The sequence below is a fragment of the Octopus sinensis genome, linkage group LG8 (assembly GCF_006345805.1).
Source record: "Octopus sinensis linkage group LG8, ASM634580v1, whole genome shotgun sequence".
Classification (NCBI taxonomy): Eukaryota; Metazoa; Mollusca; class Cephalopoda; order Octopoda; family Octopodidae; genus Octopus; species Octopus sinensis.
The window spans coordinates 106,289,948-106,311,324 of record NC_043004.1 but is presented as its reverse complement, the minus strand read 5'-3'; the positions used below and the strand labels follow the sequence as shown (position 1 = coordinate 106,311,324).

At 34.8% G+C, this 21,377-nt stretch overlaps 1 protein-coding gene across 17 annotated transcripts in view; it reads right to left on the bottom strand.

Annotated features, from left to right (window-relative positions):
- LOC115214900 (tensin-3) overlaps nt 1-21,377 on the bottom strand; it is a 930,040-nt gene that overhangs the window by 47,421 nt on the left and 861,242 nt on the right. For 14 of the 17 annotated variants that reach the window (XM_036505648.1, XM_036505645.1, XM_036505643.1 and 11 more), the window contains 2 exons: nt 5,512-5,677; nt 3,308-3,406 (listed from right to left, as the gene is read on the bottom strand). In XM_036505648.1, the coding sequence (XP_036361541.1) occupies nt 3,308-3,406; nt 5,512-5,677 (265 nt within the window). The remainder of the gene's footprint in view (nt 1-3,307; nt 3,407-5,511; nt 5,678-21,377) is intronic. The other 3 variants (XM_036505651.1, XM_036505652.1, XM_036505656.1) reach the window with 1 other exon arrangement.

Sequence of the window (21,377 nt, the reverse complement as noted above, 5' to 3'; positions counted from 1 at the left end):
CAGTTTCATTAGTTTTTGACAGTAAACATCTGAATTGATTGTTTGGTTCCTTGGAAGCAGCTCAAAATACACAACACCTTTGTAATCCCACCAAATTGACAGCAAGACCTTTTTTTTTTATGCAATTCAGCTTTCAATGTGGTTTGTACTGGTTCATTATGCTTGGACCATGATCGTTTTCGATTGATGTTATTGTAGACAATCCATTTTTCATCACCAGTGATGATTTGTTTCATAAAACAGTTGATTTCATTGTGTTTGGGATGCATATCACAAATACTGATTCACTGTGTTAAGTGAATCTCTTTCAATTTAAAATGGAACCCAAATATTGAGCTTCTTAATGGGTCCAAGACATTATAAGAGATTTCCAATTGTTGCATGTGATACATTTAACCTCTCTGCAATCTTAAGTGAAAATTCTCCAGAATGGAATTTTTAAAATTATTTCTGACACGTGCATTTTGTTAAGCAATCAATATCTCTTTGTGAGCCTAAGCTGCTTTCTTAGCTTTATGGAAATAAAAAAGCAAAATATGGTGAAAATGTTCATTTTTGCACTCCATCTTAAAACTGACACTAACTAAAATTACGTGCAATTTGCTAGTAAAGTAAGCTAAAAGTAATGGCTATCAAAGGTTAAAAAGAAAATATCATAACATTGACAAAAGTCATTCAAAAAACTGGAACTCTATTTGTGAAAAACCAAATTACTTTCTTGCCAACTCAATATATACACACACATATATACACAGATATATGTACATACACACACATACATGTACATAAACACATATATACACAGACACACATGTGCATATATATATATATATATATATATATATTCATACACACACATTTATATACATATATGCATAAACACAACATACATGCACACGTGTGCACAAGCTTCCTTGCAGTTTCCCCCAACCAAATTCACTCACAAGAAATTAGTTGGCTTGGACCTGTAGTAGACACTTGCACAAGATGCTATACAGTGGTACTGAACTTGAAACCATGTGACTGGAAAGCAAACTTCATAACCACACATCCACGCCAGTGCCAAGTCAATTCATCTCACTCAAATTACAAAACATTTTGCTTAAGGCTCTAACGATTCTTTTAATTCACTGCCTATATACACACACACATACACAAATATGGATATCAGTCTATCTATCTATCTGGAAATATATTGAGTTAATGTTTGTTTTTATGTTCAGTTATAATAATAATTTAAAATTAATCTGATGGTTTACCCTTTACTGTTGTAGAGTATGGATTTATTATTTTTATACAAGAATGTTGTTGACAGTGACTTTGAAGTTACAGCCAATTAAGTCATTGTTGACAGTCCAAAACTTCAGAGTTGCTGTTAATAATATTCTTGTTTAAGAAAACTAAATGTATAGATGTGTGTGTGTGTGTGTGTGTGTGTCTCATCATCATCATCATGCTGGTATAGGTTAGATGGTTTGACAAGAGCTGGCCAGGCAGGAGCCTCCACCATACTTGTGTGTCTGTTTTGGCATGGTTTATTTATTAGACTGTAGAAAAACAATTAGGGATATCAGCAGGAGTACTAAGTTGGAGAATGAGATTTGAATCTTGTAAATAAGAATGATATGATTATATAATTTCTGCTCTACTTCACATTGAGATAAGACCAGGATTTCAATTATGGAGCCACAAAATATATAGATAAAGAATCATGTAGCCTTGACGCCAACAAGAAATTTGAACTAGATCTATGACTTTGGTGGATTATGTATAACAAAACTTTGCTCATTGTGATAGAAGGCTTGTCTATAATGAAAACTCACTCCTAAATATATTTAGTTTGGAAATTTAAGTTCAACATAGATGTACATAAATCATCATCATCATTTAATGACCATTTTCCATGCTGGCATGGGATTGACATGGAACTGGCCAGCTGGGAGGTGTCCAGACTCCAATTGTCTGTTTTGGTATGGTTTCTGCAACTGGATATCTTTCCTAATGCCAGCCACTTTACAGAGGGGACTGGGTACTCTTTATGTGACATTGGCACGGGTGCTTCATGGGTGACACCTGCACAAGTGAGTTATATGGGCACTAGCATGAGTGTTTTATACATGGCAACAGCACGGGGGCTTTTTATGTGGCACTGGCCTGATGCTTCAATCCACTAACCTTTCAAAAATGATTTAATCAAAAGAAAAATCTATTGTCAAAATATGGACATTTAAAAAAAATTGAATTGTCAGTGACTTGCAGAGCATTAAATGACACACACATCTCTATTGTCATGAGTCTAAATACTTCTTAGAAGCTTCCTAGTATTAATGGAGGGAGAGGTTCTGTTAATACAAATGTATAACGAGATAAAGTATGTATCTTCTTTAGCACCAAGTCTCAACAAGTCTCAACAAGCAACACACATACACATGCAACATCCCAACAATACAAACATACAAACTTGTGCACACATACACAGATACAAATATATTCATGCATAAATTTGCATGTAATCATATAACATCTCAGATCCAGATAATAAACTATATTGCAATATTGATTAGTTTCATGATAGATGTACAGACTTGATACTAGAGTTGCATAAGTTTGTACGAACACACACACACATCAGAAACACACATCTGCACAGCATCACACACAAATATATACATTATTATGCACACAGGCATACAATCAAACAAATCTATAAATACATGTCCAAACACACATCTTTATCATCACAACATATGCTTTTCCATGCTTGCATGTGATGGACAGGTGTGACACATACCTTTTAAATATATACTCAAATGCAGTGCAAATATGCATACACTTACACAACATACAGTGACACATACACACACTTCCCTATTCACCTACAAACATACATGCATACATCAGACAACAGAGCTAACCACAGTAACCTATTTTGCCAAAATTTGGTCAGCACCATGAAAACACCATAAACAACACAACAGACTCACAAGTCTCACATTGCTGGCATTCTGCCTCGCTCATCTTGTTGGTCTTCTCTCACTATATTGGTAAGGTGATGAAATGAAAAAGTTAGCTGATTGCAGGGAGATAGCAAGAGTTAAGCAACAGAAACAACAGCAGGTGGTAAGGTAAATAAACGGATTAGCAACACTAAGCAAAACTGTGCAAGGAAATGTGCAAGAAGCCGTAGATCAATACGATGAGGCAAAGGTTTGTTTGGAAGTCGAGAAAGTTATGGATGTAAGGCCATGTCATTCCCAAGAGGAGAGAAGACAAAGCAGGTGTCATGAAGATGACAAAGGTTGTTTACCTGAATGGCCACGAGACCTAAAATGGTAATTAGAATGGCCAAAAGGACTACTTGGGTTGACGTAAGGCGTACCAGGTGACACTGGGAAAGGAGGGGTTGCTAAAATATAGGAAACAAGTGTAGAAAAAAATAACATTCATGTGACTAAACATGCTTTAATAAGAAAAAGAAAAAAAATTGAGAAAATAATCATTGAAAAAAGTCAGCTACAAACTACAAGGAAAACATTACTACAACTACACAAAAAATTAAAACAAAACAGTAAAGGAAGGAAAGAAAGAAAAAGGAATGAAAGAAGGAATGAAAGAAGTAATCACATTCAAACATGGAAAATTACACAAATGGTTCCTGAAGGTGAACCAGCAAATAAAGATGAGACATGCATGAGTCGGGGAAGGAGAGTCAAGACAGTATAAAAATAACAAAACAACTGGTTTGAGTGCAGTGGTGATAAAAACAAATACAAAAACATAACAGTGATGGACAGTGAAGAAACTGAAAAACACACACACATTAAAACGAGATCTGAGGTGAAGGGGGGTAAGGGCTAGTAAAGCAATACAATCACCAGGGTTGTGGTTTCAAATATCATTCCATCATGCTCAGGTTAACGAGTTAAACCCATTGTTGCTGTTTGTTGTTCAACTGATTTTTGTGATCATTACTATTGTGGTTGTTGTTATTATTATTGCTATTCCTACCTAGGATTAATTAGTATTCTTTATGATATCACTTCCACTATTTCACTGTTACCTTTAGTAACAACATAATCATCTCAATTTCCTCCGTTAAGTTAAGGCTGTAATTATCATCATTAACTTTATCATTATTATCATCATCATTATTATTATTGATATTGTTATTATTATTATTACTATTATTATTGGTATTGTTATTATTATTATTGATATTGTTTTTATTATTATTATTATTATTGATATTGTTTTTATCATTATTATCATTATCATTACAGCGAGAATTTCATATAAACCACATTTTAAGAATTATGGTCCATTTGTTATGTTATTCTCAATCTTTTTCTTTCTGTTTATTTTTCTCTTCCTTTCTTTACATCAGACTTAAGCCCCTGAACAAACAGCCTTGAATTGTTTTATCTTTCAGAAACCAGACACAAATTATGGCTCAAATTCCCACCACGCAGACAATTATTCTCAAAATAGACAAAATACCAAACATGTATGAGGCAGACTGGATGAAACATTGCATGTTTGTTATGAGGGAAAACATGTTACCTTTGAAAAAAAGAGAATGAAAATGAAGTGATTTGGCAGAATGGGTAAATGATGAGGCAACAGGTGAAGAGGTGACTGTTGCTATTTCATAAACATAAGGCACACACACACACTCACACACAAATCACACGCACAGGAAGAATGGTAGCAAGAATACTCCTATATACTTTGAAATATCAAAGCATTTTTCTGTAGAATATTATCCTTTATTCAGGAATGACTCATTCATTGTTAACTAATTCTATGTACTGTACCTGAGCACTGTATACAATAAGCTCATTATATATCATTATTATATTTCATATATACACACACACACACACACACACCAAGTATATATGTATTATATATTATATATATATATATATATATATATATGTATATGTATATATATGTGTATGTATATATTGTGTATGTATATATATGTGTATGTATATATATGTGTATGTATATATATATATATATATGTATATATATGTGTATGTATATATATATATATATATGTATATATATGTGTATGTATATATATATATATGTATATATGTGTATATATGTGTATGTATATATATATATATGTATATATGTGTATATATATGTGTAATTATATATATATGTGTATATATGTGTATATATATGTGTGTATATTATATATATGTGTATATATATATTATATATATCTTGTATATATATATATGTGTATATATATATATATATATATATATATATATAATAGTGTAATAAATATATGTATGTATACACATAGACATATATGCATGTATGTATGTGTGTACATATAAAAAAAGAGAATAATGATTATCATCAATCAGCATTATTGTAGTGCACTGGAGCTGTGTGTATAATAATCTCATGAACATTATTATTATTAATTTTATGATTAAATGAAAGTAAGCAAAAATCCAAGAAACTGATAATCAAGAACTGAAGACTCACCGACACTTGATGCAGGGCTGACGGGGAAAGCTGGTGTAGTTGGGCGACCAAGAGTGGACATCGAATCTGGTTCAAGGGTTTGAACACCTGGACCAATGGGTCGTAAAGAAATGCGGTCTTCTTCTATTTCTCTAACCTCCAGTGGCGGTTCTTTTGGCACCTGGGTCTGCAAAATAGTATAAAGCCAAATTAATGATCAGAAAACTTGAAAGTCATAAGATATTAGTTTTATTGTAATATACAAAACAAAAATGAAGTTGATTCTGAGAAGATAAAAACGCAACAACAAAAAAAACAAAAGTAAATCAAGAGAAAATAAAAATACAATGATGGGGGTGAGATTTTTATATGTAAAAAAAAAAAAAGACAAACAGAGTAGAAGAAAACAAGGTCAAATTAAGTGAGCCATGAAATAAAATCTTGGCAAAGAATTATGAAATGTTACTAATGAAGGATGATGTCAGAAAGGAAAACAACCTAGGTTTGATGATGCCAGCAAAGAAAGTACAGAATACCATTGAGATAATAGTGTAAATAGGTTGGTATTGTGTAATTTTCCAAACAGATATAATGTTGATAAGAGGGGATACTGAAAACCGAAGTAGTATATGAAGTGATATAAGTGCATGTGTGTGTGGATGTGTTTTGCAGAGTGGCAAAAAGGGTTCCAATAACACACTGAGAATATGAAGTAATTTGGAAAGAACTCTGGTTCACAGAGGTGGCTTGTTGAATGGTTTCCACTGAAATATCCTTCAAAGATAATAGTAAACCACTAAGAAGCATAATTTTGATTTGGAAAGCTTAATTAAGTAGAAAGGATATTGAAACATTTAAAGGTTGAATAAATCACAGTTCTACAAAGGATATTGTACATGGTGGCAGCAGTACAAGTGCAAAAGGATATCGATACTAGTGGTGTAGAGGATAACAACACAGCTACAGGAGAGGACGCTATTACAGATAAGTACTATATAGATAATATTAGTTCTACTCTAATTAGAGATTGGGAGGCAGATAGTAGGACAGAATTTGAAAATGTGAACTTGGGAGCTTTTAAGTTATCACTTGATCTGTTACAAACAACAGCAACATTGCTCTTGAATCTTACCCTACTGTTTCATAAAAGGGCACATTGGATAATGTACTCTTAAATACACTACTTAAAAAAAAAAAAACCTGATCCTGGATGGAATGCTTTTTATCATAGGCCTACTGGATTGTGACTGACCTGGGAGCTAAATAAGAAAAACTTTTGTATTTAAGTTACATTGATACTCTATAGGGATCACAAAAGAAACTTAAAAAAACGTAAATATTGAAGTTTTTACACCCCAAATTTTATTCACATATATTTTTAGAAATCAGGTAATATAGACAAAGGGGTCATCAATCAATAATGAGACAACTACACACACAAGTGGACAAACATCGATACAATACTTGGGTTTCCTAGACATTTAGTTCAGAAATTAACAGAAAATAATGTAGTCCAGAACCAAGGGAGATAAATCCCAACGATCATTTCGAGTTTACATTAAGCTTAGTGGTTATCTTCTCTTGGCATTCTTCAACCTCGACAGCCACTCCAATAACTTTGATGATTTAATATTGAGAAAAACCAAGACTAAAACTGAATACTGAAAGTTGACTAAAGACACAAGAAAGAAAGTAACGGTTGGAATACTGACAGAAAATGCACACAATCTATCCCAGTTAGGTCTGATTGTATACCTTTTCCTGCAGAGCTGACTTGGGTTGAACAACAACATTTACCGATCACCAGAGAAAACAAAATCCACCAATTTAATGGGTGAGTCAGCAGGGAAAAGGGACCTAGAATAGGGTAGATATATCACAGTAATGCAATCACGCAAAATAACTACACCCCGCTCATTCTTTTTTTGGCAATTTCTCTCCATTTCAGTTTAGAATCTCATGTCAAATAAATTGTAATATAAATTCAAGAATTAAATGACTAGTTATTTAAAAATAAATAAATATATAAATACTCAAAATTTTAAACAAAAAGGAAAAAATAAAAACATCATGGGAAAGACATTTCATAGTGTTTTGGAAAGTGATATTTGGAAAATTAGATTGGTGACATTCAACAAGTGGAAAGGGAAAAGAGAGTTTTCAAAACTAATACATAGGCTGACATTTGTAGAGAGTAAGAGGCACCACTGATCAAAGAAGCAAACACTTACAAAAACTACAAACAATAGAAAATGGAAAAGTGAATAATTGCTTAGAATAGATGCTACAATTTTTATGTTTCACTCACAGATTTGTCCTTTCATTATTATAACCAGACAGGATGTTGAACGCCAACACTGAAAGTGGTTTAAGCTAGTGCAGTTGCATCATCATTGCATAAGCCAACACCAGCCCAATGGCACCATGTGCAGTATGCTGCACAGTCAAAATGTGCAACTATTGTTATGACAATCAATTGACAGAAATTGTCAAGCTTAAGCACCAGGCCAGATACAGATATGGTTCATAATGTATTGTAATAACGTTCCCACATTAGTAGTTTATCTGATGTCATCAACTATACACATACACACACATATACTTAACTTCAAGTGACACTCTCTAAGGTTGGGGTGGGGTAACCCTTGCCTGCAAGTCCACTTTATTATACCTACAGGCTGATATACTCATATGTATAAACTATAGTAAATTTTTCAATTATAAAATTTATACAATATACGGTGCGACATAGGTTGCATTCCCACTACAACTTAGAAAGGTTAGACTTGAACAGAAATCATCCGGTATTTGCCGTTTGCTAGGTTTGTACCTTGAAACCCAACTACTCTCTAGCTGAAAAATATAGAATACCTCATAAGTAATATAAACATCCTAGATTCAGAGCCAGTATTAATGAAAATGTTACACATTAACTTAACATGTTAAACTTATCTTTATTAATGTGTATCGAATTTGATATATACAACATTTGCACAGATATAAGAGTTAGAACTGTGGACCTTTTCCTTTGGAAATTTTTGCCCGCCACACTAAAAAGCTCCTCCACCCCTGCTCTAAGGCCTACTGACAATCCTCTTTGATATCTGCCTAAAAACATTACCTATACACACAGAAGACTCACTTGACACATTTCGAAAAGAAACCAGAAGAAATGCGGCTGTAGCTTGTACCCTCACTATTCTAGGATATAAGTTAGAAACTGATTTGAGAACCCTTGCAGCAGTGCAAGTAGATCAAGAAGATATTGTCCAGACAAGCATATTTCCTTGATACGTAGATACTTGACATAAGAAAAGTTGCAAAAAGACTTGGAAAAGCTTCTGAATAGAATGAAAATAGGAAACAGACTGAAAAGAACTTGTTGGAAAAATGGCAGGAATGGACTGAAATAGACAATCTTCAGTAATATAACAGCAATAGTATAAAGGAAAAAACAGCTACAGGTAGAGATAAGAAATATGTGAAAATAGACACCAGAGATTTAAACTGAAATTAATTATGGTATGTAATAGTTAACAGTCAGTTTTTTTTTGTTGTTTTTTTTTGGTGTTCAAATCTGACAAAAGAAGTCTGTGCTTTTGTAAATCAGTAGTGATAACATTCTTCTAATTCTTACAAAGAGGAGGGTCGGTAGAAGCCGGAGATTTTATACTCACAGGGGAAAGAAATAGTGTGACCAGTATTTATCTTGAATTAATTGCGGTCAATAGGTAAGGGGAATGTCCAGAGAAGAATGCAGAGTTGAGAAAGAAGCATTGATGAAAGAACCTAGCATGGTAGATGATGGAAGTGCATTGAGTTGGAGTGACTGGAGTGAGACAAGTGAGTAGAGTAAAGCAGCATGTCAGAGTTCAAAAGAGCAGAAGTTGTTCTGACAGCCATATAAAAAGACAGAGTGGGTGCACAGAGTGAGGCCAGATGGACACTTTATGAGCTAGAAATAGCATTTAAATCTTCTTCAAGATTTCTTAGAAAAGAACTCGGATAATGCCATCTTGTGTTGACTGTTTCTATATTTATTTATGATAGGATGGTCACAGCTGGAATCTGTTTAACTATAAATTTCCTTCATCAGGACTGACTTAGGGTTAAACAATAGTAACTAACACTTAAATAGTCTTTTCTGAGAGACACTGTCTAGAATATGCGTTGTGGCAGACTATGTGTACCAATACTCTAGGGTAGTGGTCCCCAAACTTTTTTGCAGCATAGACCAGGAGATCACACACATAACAAGACAGGAAAATGTGCAGAATATATAATTTAATTATTACATATATAATACATGTATATAAGATATATAATACATATGTATTACAGACAACGGGCACTGAAGACTATGATAATAAAATAGAAATAAAATTTTAAAGGATACGCTTTCTGTGTATCCTGGTACCAAATGAACCATGACCTAAGACTTGTCCACAACCTGGAGGTTGGAGACTTCTACTCTAGGGTACAGTTTATTTGTACTTTTCAAATGATTAGTAATTGTTTAGCATTGAAATATTTTCTTCTCTAAAGAATCCCAAATAGATTTAGCAAAAGAAGCAGTGGTAGCCCATGAAAATCTTAAGTTAAAGGCAGATAAAATATAAGTAAATAGAAAGGGAATTCTAAATGTAATCCTGGCTTCTCTGGGTGTTGATACATTGAAGCTCTGATGTCTGACAACTGACTAAGCAAACACCCCAAAAATTATTAACCATCGCACCAACAACCACTTTGAACACCTTTTTGAGCTCCATGTGTCTAACACATGTTGGCATGCATACAAAGTCAGAAAGCAGCACAGTTCTCATGACTTTCGGAAACATTTTTTCACACTCAGAATTGCTGAAGCATGGAACAAACTACATGCATCAGCTGTTAGTTGCCGAGACATAGCATCCTTTAAAACCTCCATATACATTCACATATGTATATCATGACTCATACACTGTTCACTTTCCTGGCTTTTGTACATAATTCTATGTACTGTGTACATGCACCTTTGATGAGCTGTAGTGCACCTAAGCACTATACACAATAATTTCATTATTAACATTACAAGTAACTTTGGCTTGGCAACACAATAGGAATCTTAAGAGGCATAATGATATTTGTAGAGAAGTGTTTTGACAAGAATATCATCCAGTCAGCTTAGAGGAACAACTGTCTATAGGAGCAGCAGAAAAGGCAAAGAGTTAACCAGTTAACTAAAGTGCACTTCTGTCCGTGTTAACATCAGTGTGTATCAGAGAGGGCAAGAAGAGTAACATCCCTTGACCATCTATTCCTCAGTGCAATGTGAGGGTGGTGGTGTTGTGGAGGACAAATTGGACAATAGATAAAATAAGCCACGTTATTGAAGTTTATATCCTCAAGTAGAGTACTAGATAGAATATAAAAGCTACAGTAGTCCCCAAATGTTCCAGTCATGATAGTTCATAGTTGATACACTTTATAAGCAAAATATCTATAACATATTTGGTATTTCAATACAGGTCATAGCATAGGAAACAAAAGGTGTCATCAAGTTTTAACAACCTGATAAATGTCAATTTGAATGGCATCTTGACAACTGCAGTGGACAAGATAATGTTATCAACAAGAACACTCGGCAAACTTCCATGACTGTTTAGCTGGGAACTAAATTTTTCCTACAAGGTCCCAAACAAAGAACTTATTACATGCATGCATGCACACACCACACACACACATATAAAAATAGGCATGGCTGTGAGGTTAAGAAGTTTGCTTCCCAATCATGTGGGCCTTGGGTTCAGTCCCACGATGTGGCACACTGGGCAAATGCCTTCTAGTATAACCCTGGGTCAACCAAAGCCTTGTGAGTGGATTTGGAATACAGAAACTGAAAAAGCCCTGTTGTGTATGTAAATGTATGTATATTTGCCTGTGTTTGTGAGTACCCTAGTACAACAGTTGCAAATAAGCTTTATTGTCACACAAGAGAAATTGCTTATTTCCAGTCTCCTGTGAAAAACAGGTGCAGTTAAGTAAAAGTATTATCTGGCTTAGAAAAGGATGAAGGCCGGTGACAAGAGGGGCATCTGGTGGAAGACAATCTACTTCAAAAGATTGCATTTGACTTACGTGAGCATGGAAAAGTAGATTCTAAATGATGATGATCACATGCACAAACACGTTTTAAATTATCTTCCAAAGCTTAGCTGCCTTTGGCTTGTTCTGAGATTTCTATATAGAATGGTAGTCATCAATATAACAAACTATATAGAATGAATAGTGTGTACAGCATGTTTCAAGCTGTGTAAGACGTATAGTCTCCAGTAACCCTCTTAATTTACAACCACCGATATACATATGGTCTCTCATTTGCTCTGCCTTCAGAGTCTAGTGTAAAAACTTTGGATTTACCTCTGTTAATCCTAACTAGAGGCTAGGAGAAACTAAAGGAAGTTGTTGAGTCAAGAAAATATAATGAACCCGTCTTTAATGATGCAATTGTGTAAACAATGTGAATTGTTTTAATATAGGCACAAGGCCATAAATTTGAGGGAAGGGAGTCAATTGCACTGACCCTAGTACTTGGCTGGTATTTTGTTCTATGAATCCCAAAAGGATGAAAGGCAAAGTCAATCACAGCAAGATTTGGACTCAGAGCATAAATACCACAAAGCATTTTCTACAGCACAACAATAATAAATAACGTTTCTAAAAAAGACACAAAGCTAAAAATTTGGAGGGGGGAGTACCAGTGATTATATCAATTCCAGTACTTGATTGGTAGATTAATTTATTGACCCTCAGAAAGATAAAAGGCAAAGGTGACCTCAGTGAGATTTCAAATCAGGCTGCAAATAACCAGAATGAACACCAGAAGGCATTTTGTCTAATCCACTGTTCTTGATTTCTTACATCGGTACAATGCCTCAAATTTGGTGGGAAAGTTATAATCAATTATATTAGTCATAATACTAGATATTATATTTTATTGACATTGTAGCCAGATTCGAACTCAGAATGTAAGAGGTTCTAACTAAATACTGCAAAGTATTCAGTCCAATGTTCTACAGATTTAGTCAATCTGCCATTGACACATATCTGAATATATTCACCCTGAAGATTGTAATGTGACTGGTTAAGTCTCCTAATATGACTGCCAGCTATTATTGCCCAACTGCTGGTATTTCATTTGGTTTATGTATGAGGAATGTTCAATGGTTTTAAACAGATCTGATGTGATATATCTGATTAACAAGATGTAGAGAGAACTTGAGGTTTTAGGATACAAAATGTCACCATGGTTGAAGGTGAATGCTAGTAAACAAACATCTACCTCACTTCTATTTATATCGAGCCTCAACTACTGTGTTATCGGACGATCTGTGATGATGTAATTATAGCTCAAAACGGTTCCTTACTGCTCAACTAAGAAACATAATTATAAGATATTTTATCTTTCTATGAAGACACAAGAGAAAACAACAGCAAACCCCCCCCACACACACATCTCTATACATCCCACAAGCTAAAATACAACAGGAACAAGAAAGAAATAATAATAAAATTCCATGAAGGTTAGAAGAATGCCCCCTTATATAATGCTTTCATCACCTTCTACTACTTATTAGTATTTTGTATGATTCACTAAGTAAAACCAGATGAGCGGGTAGAGAGGGAGAGGGGTTCTAAGACTTGTGCAATACAGTTATCAACAACCCACAAGTAAACTGTAAATAATGTAGTTCTGTACCATTCTTTATTCTCTTACAGGGGTGGGGTCAACTAAATGACTCACAGATTGGCAATGAAATAGAATAAAATCCTTCTTTATTTTTGTAACACACAGAATTAGAGATTAAAAACTGCTTCCCCATCCCCTCTCTGTCTTTTGGCTTGCTTCTGGCTTATCTTCTTACAAGTGGTTGGCATTATTCTATACAGATGTCCTGTCAGTAAAGGTGATTGATATAATAAAGTGAATTTGTATCCAGCATGATACTTTGCAGAACCAAGTTCAAAATCTGACAAGTTCAGCTTTGTCATTTATTTCTCCAGAGTCAATAAAATAAATGTTCCAAAATTCGTTCACAACTTGAAAATATGTATGAAATGGTTCCTGCTGTAACAGAGATAGACAAGCGTAATAACCATAGCAAACCTAAGCTTTGGGGTCTACTTAGATCTCAATCTAAATTAAACTCTAAAGCAAGGGCAGGAGATTACCCTCACGGCAGGGATGTAGATATGTAACCAACAAATTAATTGAATAGCTGCAGAAAGATTGAAGAAGAAAATGATGATAACTACAGAAGAAAGGGGAAGATTGGGAATGGCAGCTCTTTGGATGGAAACCAGCATATTTAGAGCAACATCAAAGATTACAGCATGCCATAGATTGAATATTTGATTACTGAATAGAATCCAGATTTTTCCCTCTAAACAGTCTCATCAAGTTTCAATTAGAAGGATATAAACACCTACTTATATTCTATATTTCATCTATAAACAAAACAGAAAGACAGGCGTAGCTGATGCCAATAACGAATGCAGCAGTCCTATATCTTAGACACACTGTAGACGAAGCTTAAAGAGCCTCTAAACAGCAGCCAATCTCTCTCAAATAACATCCTTTATTCTTAAAAGAAAGGAAGGACAGTTGCATAATTTGGTTCGAGATACACTGAGAAAAATTCTACTTGTACAACAAAAACACACCCTGGTGACCACCCACAATGCTCAGCAGGCCAGAATGCACTGACTATTGCTTGTGTTTACATGACTATGCTGCAAGGGTATGTATTTTTTTCTTCTTTTCTATATAAATTTATGTACTCATACCCATCATCACTAGACTGGTGAACAGAAAAAAATATGAAGGCATTTGATCCTAATAAATGGCACAGATGCATGTATTCTCTACAGGGAAAGGTATAGATGATTAAACAAAAAAGTAAAAATACATGATGGTGGAAGTTTTGCTGTTGTGAGCCAAGTATAGAGTCAATGAATCTTATTTCTTCCATTTACAAAATGCATGGGGACGATTAATTCATCCCTATATTTTTTGAGGACGAACTTGTTAATACTGTAATGTAGTTGGACTTGGCAGTTCACTTCATAGGCTTTAATAGTAATAAAAAAACCTAGTGGTGATGGATAAGGTGAATTACATGCGCTTTATAATTGATGTTGTGTACCCCTTTAGACACATGAACAGTGTGGAGTCGCATGGCCTAGTGGTTAGAGCAGCTGACTCGCGGTCGAGGGATCGAGGGTTTGAATCTCAGACCGGGTGATGTGTGTGTTTATGAGCGAAACACCTAAGCTCCACGCAGCTCCAGCAGAAGGTGATGGCGAACTTCCGCTGACTCTTTCGCCACAACTTTCTCTCACTCTTTCCTCCTGCATCTTGCAACTCACCTGTGACGGACCGGCGTCCAATCCAGGTGAACTTATATGCCAAGGAAACCAGGAAACCAGCCCTTATGAGCCAGGCATGGCTCGAGAAGGAACAAACATTAACAGTGAAGAAAGAAGGCGAGAAATAGATATATAGATCTCTCTTAAATGCAAGATAGCTTGACTGTGGAAAATGAAGATGGTGAAGATAGTGCCAATTGCTTTTGGGTGCTTGAGGATAGTATTAAAAGGTATCAAGAATAATATAAAGGAAATGGGAATAGTGCTCAGTAGAAATGTTACAAAAGGTTTGCCTCCTTGGCATGGTCAGGATCATCAGGAAAGTATTTGATAGTTGAAAAGAGCTGATAGCATGGTACTGTAGGCTACAGGTAGCAAACCTGCATTGCATACAAGACTTCAGGAGTTCCAAGAAAACCCCGAGTTAAAAGAATGATGATAATAATAAAGTGCTAGAATCATAGCTTCTAAGGTGGCGAGCTGTCAGAAACGCTAGCACGCCAGGCGAAATGCTTAGCGGTATTTTGTCTACCGCTACGTTCAGTGTTCAAATTCCGCCGAGGTCGACTTTGCCTTTCATCCTTTTGGGGTCGATTAAATAAGTACCAGTTATGCACTGGGGTCGATATAATCGACTTAATCCGTTTGTCCTTGTTTGTCACTTCTGTGTTTAGCCCCTTGTGGGTAGTAAAGAAATAGGTATTTCATCTACTGCTACATTCTGAGTTCAAATTCCACCGAAGTCGACTTTGCCTTTCATCCTTTTGGGATCAATTAAATAAGTACCAATTACGCACTGTTACTTAATCCGTTTGTCTGTCCTTGTTTGTCCCCTCTGTGTGTAGCCCCTTGTGGGCAGTAAAGAAATAAGAATCATAGCTTCTAATAAAGAAGGGTCAGGGCTGCAGTTTATGATTGAGAGAAAAACAATACAGGCAAAAATAGAAAGAGCTTATAGTCTAATCAATAAAAGAACTAAATCTGTAACCTACGCATACCTTTAATAGAAATGGATTGTTCCAGAAGATTTAGGTTGGTTTGAAGAAACATTTTCTAGGTTAATTTGTTAAGATGAAATAAATCTATTAGTTACCTAGCTCTGTTACACACAAATTATACACACACACACACACACACACACACACACACACACACACAGAAAGCAACAAAAAATGTAAAAGATCTCGTCTTGTTATCATTAAGGTAAGACTCACTATCAGGGTGTGATCTTTGTGTAATTTCTGTGTATGTATGAGTAGCAAACAAACATAGATACAGATGTATGAATAAGTGTCTATATGAGGAAAGTGACAAAGAGGAAAGAGAGAATATCAACTTACCCTCTACCAAAACTACCATAAGGTCCAGTAAGCATAGAGAGTAAGAGAGTAAGGGTGTTGGTGAAAAAAGTATTCTTTAGAACTTCAAGATAAACAGAGACAGCTCTGTAATACTTGACAAGCGGATGAGAGAGAGAGAGAGAGAGAGAGAGAGAGACAGAGAGAGAAAGACACCTCTGACACAAACGTACACATTAAACCTTTTGAAAAACTGTTGGTTATTAGGAGTTCTATCTCTGATCCACTGCGAGTTGCGAAGCATTATTATCATATGTAATAAAAGACATGTCTTATCGCCCATCTGAGATAGCCTTCAATAATACGGAAACACTCAGTAATCTTATCCAAAGCTCTATCACTTCATGGCTGGTATCTTGGAGAGAGAGGGGGAGGGAGGGAGGGAGGGAGGGAGAGAGAGAGAGAGGAGAGAGAGAGAGAGAGAGAGAGAGAGAGAGAGAGAGAGAGAGAGAGAGAGAAATTTATATCCAATGAGTGACAGACTGATTTTTTATATAATGTGTGTGTGTGTGTGTGTGAATGTATATAAAATTTAGATAAACAAATCCTAATGAAGAGAAAGCCAGGTCGGAATCAAGCTTCCATTTCTCTGGTAAACTTCATTATGTATGTTTATGTGTGGACATGAATTGGTAAACATTTATAGACAATATTTTGATAGTTAAAAATAGCAACAAACTTCCTGATAGGTAATGTATGCAAATATGTGCATTACTGTCTAATCACTCAGCTATCAATAACCTAACGATTTATATTTCAGGTACGAGGAGAAATTCTTTCTTATTCTCCATAGTTTTATAAACTAAACTGCTCCAGTAACAAATGAAGGAACCTCTATAGAGGACATTGACCACTAGAGATAAACACCAAATCTCACATCACATCCTTTAGCTTTGAAAAAACAAAAACTTAGTCCTAGATAGACTGTTTAAATGAAGACAGAATGGTCAGGGTTGGAATGCCTTGAACCCTTTCGTTACTGTATTTATTTTGAGATGATTTGTGTTTCTTTTAATTATTTTAAATATGACAAAGAATTTAGTAAAATAACTTAGTTATCATTAAGCTAGTGTTAGGAACCTAAGGTTTGGTGGAAGATTTTAATTCAGAACTTATGAAAACAAGACATTTGTACTACAGAGCCAAAGCCAGTTTCAGCCAGGTTGGTAACGAAAGGGTTAATCATAATTCTGTTCAGTCAGAGCTGTTTGAGGATAAATGAAAACTACTAATTTGGTATATCTGTCTGAAGAGACTTTCATCAATAAAATGCATCTTCTCTTGTTTTTTGCCATTCTCAGAAAGTTTAGAGACAATGATACTGATGATGTTTTGTATGGCATAAAATGGAATCAAACGACTGAGTGATGTCTAAGAACGACGAATGCTTTGTACGAGGCCTTCTATATTGACTGTTTGACAGTTGTATGTGTCTTTTATTTGCTTCAATCATTAAACTGCAGCCATACTGGGGCACTGCTTTGAAAAATTTTAGTCAAATGGATTGACCCTGAGTACTTATAAATGCTGTGAGGCATTTTCTACAGCACTTTAATGGTTCTGCCAACAGCAAGAAATAATGAGAAAATGGTGATTCAGAGAGAGAGAGAGAGAGAGAGAGAGAGAAAGACAGAGGTCAGGGGGCAAAAGAGAATAATAGGAAGTACAGAAAAATTTGAAGATAGATAGAGAAGACAATAAGAGAAATAGTAGAAGATAAAATGTAGGAATAGAAGCGGATGCCACCCACAGAACTACTGATGGATTTACAGAAAGACATTGATAGAAACTGATATATATGAATCAAATGACAGCAGTGAGAAGATAAATGCAATGAAACCAATTATTCGTGCAATGACAATCTGCATCTTAGTTTGTAACATGTCATTCTGATGTAATCTTATCTTTTCAACAAGTCATTTCATTTAATTACTCCATGTTTAAAACAGCCTAATTAGAAAATGGTTTTATTTGTGCGTCATCCTTAAATGATGAACATAACTGGGTAATAATTGACATGTAGATAGATGTAGGCTGAAGGTGGGGGGGGTGTCAGTGGGGACATTGGAATGGGTAGATGGAGAGAGGTGGGTGTGAATTATGTAAAGATGAAAATCATACAAGGAAAACAATCTCTGATGTCAAAATGATATGATAGCAATGAAACAGGATGTTTCCTTTGCGGAGTCACTCTCGGGAAGATAAGAGCAGTTAAATACAAATTAAAAAATAAATACATAAATATAAAAAAAAAAAAAGGATTTTCTTTTTAGCTCAACTAGATTATGATACTTTTGAAAGCAGAATCCTTTGCTAGATATTGTGGTGCAGCCTTCCCAAGAGGTTCCGTTCAATGATGGAGATATAGACCAACAACACTAATGCAAAATATGGGGCAAAGAATTAAGGATCTTGAGACATTTATTTCAGAATTACTGAAGCATAGAGTAAATTACGCACATCAGTTGTCGGGACACTACATCTTCCAAAACTTCCATACTTCTTAAAATTTGCCAACAGTACACCTGATGTCCCCTACATCCCCCTTTTTTTAAATGATTCATTCACTATTTACTTCCTGTGTATTATTCTGTATACCGTTCATGCACTTTTAGCTACTAATGAGTTGTAGTGCACTTGAGCACCATACACAATAAGTTTATCCTCCTCATCATTATTATTATTATTATTATAAAATAATGGGGATTAACCATCTGAAGACTATAGTTTATGGCAGGGTCAGTGACATCTGATTAACAAGAAAACTGATAATGTATATTCTGTACTAATTAAGTCTTCATACTAAAGTTATTATAGTTCTGATTTCCAATTCAAGAAATCATATTGTTACCTATTAGATCTTTTAGGGCAATTAGCTGGCAGAATCATTAGGTACTTTGGACAAAATGCTTAGTAACATTTCTACTGGCTTTTTAAATCTGGAATTCAAATACAGTGAGAAACCTTGCTTTCTATTCTTTAAAGGGTTGATAAGATAAAGTACCATCGAGTACTGGGGTTGATTTAACTGATTTCCCCACCCCCTCAAAATTGCTGGCCTAGTGCTAAAATCAGAAAGTACTATTAGATCCTTTCATAGTCCATAACTGTTCTGAGCATTGTGTCATCTGCATGACATGCATATTCAAAGTCCAATTGTAAAGTGTCAATCTAAAACAATGTTGAAATTGCAAGAGGTCTTTGACTTCTGGAACTTTCTTCAACTTAATAACCAAACTTTCAGTCACTGACTTGGTAGCCACCTTAAATAGCAGCTCATACGGTAAGCATGTAAATTCTGTGAAGTATGCTACACTACCATATGGATGTTATATCTTTTCTTCATCTCTATTCCATATACACTGTCTGGTTACTGGAACATCCTTGTTTGCTCTTCTAGACCTACACAGGTTGTACCATGGTTCAGGTGGTTTCTGGTCAGGTTTGTCGTCATGTGACATGGCATTATCCTTGTGAACAATTTCATTGGTTGATTTCTTCTACAAACTAGCTTTGATGAGATACAAGCATGATGTAAGATATGGTCAACATCGTCAAGCCATCTACAGATGTGACCGGAACTGATTTACCCTTTTTCTTGTTAATGGTGGAACAAATCAAATAAAAGTTTGAGTGGTACTTTCCTGGTTGTTGATTTTTCCAAGATGGATAGATCACTATTATCTGTAGTCACTTCATTTTCTGATCAGCAAAGTATTTCATGTCAGATGTTCTATTATCAACACTATCTACTCTCCAGCAGGTATTAGGCATTGTTTCTTTTGGTGGGTTAACCATATTTGCTCTGCAAAGCTCCACAAATAAATGGACATGGCCAACTGTCTTTGATACTGTAGTCAATAATGAAACTATCCACTTTCACACAAATGATCAATCTTAAAAGATTATTTCTTCTTTACTTGATTCTTTACACAAAAATTTGTCTTGCAGGTTTTGTTACAAGTTTTATCTAATGGTCCATTGATAATTTTGGCAAAGATTTTCAACATTGTTTATTTCTGAGAACCACTTAAAGATTGAATCATCTTTTACTGTTGATAAAATGTTGATCCAGTTTATTCAAACAAAACCAAGACAAGAGGCTGTCCCACAACTCAATAAACACTCGCCAGTTATATATTTGGTGAGAAATATCTTAGGGAAAAGACAGCAGATTTTAAGTGTGACCCAAATTAATTTTGTGTAGAATCAGTGGTGCAAATCTTGGTTTTGCTCCTTAATTTTCATGAATATTGCTCCATCACTTAAATTGCATGCTACTCTCAAACTGAAGATGAATGATGTGACTGTTCCAACATCTTTCATTTGCTGTTCTTATTTATCACCAAGTTTGAAAACTAAATTGAACATCATTGACAGATGGTGTTTCCCATGCAGCTTATTGTCATTGCTCTTTATGCTATCATGGACAGGAACATCACACAAATTTCAAAGCTATGGTTTCCTTAATTTGCATATATCTCACAAAGAGACCAATTTTCTTTTTTCTTTCTTTCTTTTATTTATTTATTTATTTATTTAATGAATGGGAAATTTTCTCGTTTGCCAGACATTTAGAATTAGAAAAGATGCTATATTTCAAACGACAACTAAAACAAACATTTTTTATAATCCTTATTTCAAGAATGCCTAATCAAATTGATATGATCATCATCACTGTATGTAGTAAAAGCATTTTTTTCCCACATTGCTCGCTCTTCAACTAGATCATGTGTCTGCACCAACATTGTCAACATTTTAACCTGTGTCAGATGACTGCAATAATTTTATTCTTGTAGTATGAAATGTCTTCTCAATGAATCAAGTTTCTATTTAATGCACTATCAATATCATACTTATCAAAATCACATGTTTTTAGTCAAGAAACATGGCTAAGTTAAGATTCTTCCTTTTTGAGGTGAGTAAAAATACTATGTTAGGAGATCCTTTTGCACTCACAGAAGTTAGTTTGTCATCATTTCATGCATGAGAACACAGAGTAGAATTACTCGTTTTTTTTTCCTGTTGTCATCAACTGCAGCTGCCTCAAAATAAATTTATTGTGCACTGAGGCAATAATTCCACGTATGTAGACCAGAGCTGGTCAAGTTGTGATGTGGA